Source organism: Geospiza fortis, unplaced genomic scaffold (assembly GCF_000277835.1).
Source record: "Geospiza fortis unplaced genomic scaffold, GeoFor_1.0 scaffold676, whole genome shotgun sequence".
NCBI classification, from domain to species: Eukaryota; Metazoa; Chordata; class Aves; order Passeriformes; family Thraupidae; genus Geospiza; species Geospiza fortis.
The window spans coordinates 440,229-441,002 of NW_005054600.1; the positions used below are offsets into that span (position 1 = coordinate 440,229).

General features: G+C 64.2%; 1 protein-coding gene across 1 annotated transcript in view; it reads right to left on the reverse strand.

The window, feature by feature from the left end:
- LOC102039900 (neurogenic differentiation factor 4-like) overlaps positions 1-478 on the reverse strand; it is a 2,571-nt gene extending 2,093 nt beyond the window's left edge. Inside the window, exon 1 of the mRNA XM_031064527.1 lies at positions 5-478. Coding sequence (XP_030920387.1) covers positions 5-375 — 371 coding nt within the window. The 5' untranslated portion in view covers positions 376-478. The remainder of the gene's footprint in view (positions 1-4) is intronic.
- Positions 479-774: the final 296 nt, after the last annotated feature.

A 774-nucleotide genomic window follows, 5' to 3' on the forward strand; every position in this document is an offset into this window, starting at 1 on the left:
GAGCTTCTGCGTTTTGGAGTAGCAGGGCATGACCCTGCGCAGGTTGTCCAGGGCGTCATTCAGGCCGTGCATCCTCGTGCGCTCCCGGGCGTTGGCCTTGACCCGCCGCGCCCGGAACCGCTCCAGCCTGGCCTTGGTCATCTTCTTCTTCTTCGGGCCCCTCCTCTTGGGCTTCTCGCCCTCCTCTTCCTCCTCCTCCTCCTCCTCCTCCGCGCTGTCGCGCTCCTCGGGCAGGGCCGGCAGCAGCGCGAAGGGAGCGCTCCTGGCGTCCCCCTGCTCCTTCAGCTCGGCCTTGGCTGCCGGCATTTCGCCCATCCAGGCCTGGCTGCTGACGAGCTCGGCCATGTCCGAGGGCTTGGCGCAGCTCTGGGGCATCTGCAAGGGAGGGACGGGGACGTGGGGACGGATCCCAGAGGGAGAATCCTCAGCACGGGGGGAAAATCAGCAGCGGTTTCTGCCCGCTCCCAGCACCTATGGATTCCTGTTTCCCACCTATGGATTCCTTTTCCCCACCTATTTCCCACTCAATTTCCAGAGGATTTTATCTGGGAGAGGCTGACCCCTCTCCCTGAGCTCCAGCAACGTTCCCAGAGCTTCCAACCATCCCATTTCGGGGTTGTTCCCACTCCTGAATCCCTTCTTGTCACACCCCCCACCCCGACTGTCACATTGGGGGTGACAAAAGGGGGCTGGCAATTCCCGGTGGGAGATTTCCCTTCCCCGAGCCCCCCTTGCCCCCGGTGGCAGCCCCGGGTCCCCGTTAATCGCCCCCCC